This window comes from Erinaceus europaeus, chromosome 16 (assembly GCF_950295315.1).
Source record: "Erinaceus europaeus chromosome 16, mEriEur2.1, whole genome shotgun sequence".
NCBI lineage: Eukaryota > Metazoa > Chordata > Mammalia > Eulipotyphla > Erinaceidae > Erinaceus > Erinaceus europaeus.
Window position 1 is genome coordinate 57598571 of NC_080177.1, and position 2644 is coordinate 57601214.

The 2644-nt window shown below is 36.3% G+C and overlaps 1 protein-coding gene across 1 annotated transcript; it reads left to right on the top strand.

Annotated features, from left to right (window-relative positions):
* The first annotated feature begins 359 nt into the window (after nt 1–359).
* Nucleotides 360–2347, top strand: LOC103112293 (olfactory receptor 4F15-like). The gene is made up of 2 exons (XM_007521698.2): nt 360–1263; nt 2301–2347. Exons 1-2 carry the CDS (start codon nt 360–362, stop codon nt 2345–2347), a joined length of 951 nt encoding a protein of 316 aa, XP_007521760.2.
* The last annotated feature ends 297 nt before the right edge of the window (nt 2348–2644 follow it).

Sequence of the window (2644 nt, forward strand, 5' to 3'; positions counted from 1 at the left end):
TACATATTATACAAGTGGAATACTGAGTGTATACTTTCATGCAGTAGCAGAATATTTGGAGCAATTTGGCGCTCAAATACTGTAAGCTAAAACCTTCAGATAAGGTTGATTATTGGGCTATATTGCCACTGAATTGTAAGCCTTTATCTCTGAATGCATCCTTTGTCTCAGAACTTGGAACAGTATCTGGTACATGTTAGATGCTCACTGGACATTATTTATGCTAAGAGTATGATAGGAGTGGATAGTGTAATAAGTGGCTTTTTAAATATGTTTGTTATATATATTAGATCTTAGAAAAAAATCCTGTTTGTTATTTGTTTTTGACCTTTTAGGTATTATTCATCAAAAAAAACCTAATGAATAAAACAAATTATTCTTCAGTGTCTGAATTTGTGTTCCTGGGACTTTCTACCTCTAGGCAAATACAGAATTTCCTTCTTGCCTTCTCTACAGAGTTCTATGTAGCAATTGTTTTGGGAAATCTCCTTGTTGTGTTTACTGTGACTTTTGATTCCCATTTACATTCCCCCATGTACTTCCTACTGGCCAATCTCTCCTTTATTGACTTATGTCTTTCTACCTTAACTGTTCCTAAGATGATTTCTGATTTGTCCTCTGGGCATAAAACCATCTCCTTCCAGGGATGTGTCATCCAGATATTTGTCCTTCATGTCCTGGGTGGATCTGAGATGGTGTTGCTCATCGCCATGGCTTTGGACAGATATGTGGCCATATGTAAGCCCCTCCACTACCTGACTGTCATGAACCCACGGATGTGCACTCTCCTTGTGTCAGGTGCTTGGACTATAGGCCTCATCCACTCCGTGGTTCAACTAGCCTGTGTTGCCCACTTGCCTTTTTGTGGTCCTAATGAGATAGACAGCTTTTACTGTGACCTTCCTTGGTTTATCAAGCTTGCTTGTACAGATACCTATGCACTGGAATTCATGGTGACTGCTAACAGTGGGTTCATTTCCATGGGCACCTTCTTCTTATTGATTTTCTCCTATGTCTTCATCCTGGTAACAGTATGGAAACACTCTTCAGGTGGACTGTCTAAGGCCTTCTCCACTCTGTCAGCTCACATCACTGTGGTGGTTTTGTTCTTTGGACCATGCATTTTTGTTTACATGTGGCCATTCCCCACAGTGCCAGTGGATAAGTTTCTTGCTGTTTTGGACTTTTTGATTACACCCATTCTGAACCCTGCCATTTACACATTGAGGAACAAGGACATGATCAATGCCATGAGGAGACTCAGTAGTCAACTCCTGAGTTTGAGCAAAATCCTCTAAATAACTCAAGGAGGAACTGATACTGCCTTTTAGAGTAATACTATATGTACAAATGTTTAAACGGTTATACCATTCAGAGACTGTTTTCTGGTTTTGATTAGTCTACAGCAACTTATGACATTTATTCCACTTTAATGATCAAAAATGTGAATATATGACTATTTAGTGGGTTCATGTACATTATTATAAGATTTATAAATACAGCAAATATACTTTGTGTCCTTCAACTTGAGAGTTATAGATTTCAGGCTACAGTGCTATATTTTCAGGGTGACTGTGTATATTTTTTTCTGTTAATGGTATGAAAAGTGTTATTATCTTGTAGAGAAATTTGTTGTTCTTGTAACAAGTATTTCAAACTAAGTTGGTTTCTAAGATAACTTGTGTTTGTTACTGTTTTTTTTTAATTTTTTTTATATTTATTTTATTTTATTTTCCCTTTTGTTGCCCTTGTTGTTTTAATTGTTGTAGTTATTATTGTTGTTGTTGTTGTTGGATAGGACAGAGAGAAATGGAGAGAGGGAGGGGAAGACAGAGAGGAGGAGAGAAAGATAGACACCTGCAGACCTGCTTCACCGCCTGTGAAGCGACTCCCCTGCAGGTGGGGAGCCGGGGTTCGAACCGGGATCCTTATGCCGGTCTTTGTGCTTTGCGCCACCTGCGCTTAGCCTGCTGTACTACAGCCCGACTCCCTTGTTACTGTTTTTTTACCTTCTATTTTTCTATTACTGATGCTAATATGTGTACTTAGTTATATGAAATGATTTTGAAAGATATTTCACATAAATTAAATACTAATTTATATATAGAGAGAAAATAATTATATAGACAGATAAAAAATTAATTATCATTTTGTGTGCATTTTAGGACTATGGGAAAATTATAAAAGTCATGTTATGTTAAGTTATGTTATTATTTATCTTACCTTTGCTTTTAGTTATGCCCTATAAATGTGTATTAACAGTAAAATTCTTTGAATTAACATGTATAATTTTGTCAAAGAGAGAGCTCTTCTGGGATATAAAAAATATATTAAGAAAATAAACTGATATGTAATCCTTTTAAAAAATATTTTTTACTTTAATAAGAGAGATACAGAGAGATACCAGAGCATTGCTCAGGTCTGGCTTATGGTGGTACTGGGGATTGAACCTGAGACCTCAGAGTCTTAGGTATGAGTCTTTTGCATAACCTTTATGTTGCCTCCCCAGCACCTGATATGTAATCTTATGCAATGGCTAACTTGGCTCTTAGGTTCATGGAATTCACAATCACACAGAAAAATAAGTAATTTGGAAATCACTGTTTCTTTGAAGTCATATGCTTATATTGAGTTGGAGTTTATT

Excerpts from the sequence above, each read along its gene's own strand:
- LOC103112293 (XM_007521698.2), top strand. The coding sequence starts at position 360 with ATGAATAAAACAAATTATTCTTCAGTGTCTGAATTTGTGTTCCTGGGA. Across the intron at positions 1,264-2,300 it reads CAATGCCATGAGGAGACTCA|AGAGAGCTCTTCTGGGATAT; the intron begins GTAGTCAACTCC and ends ATTTTGTCAAAG.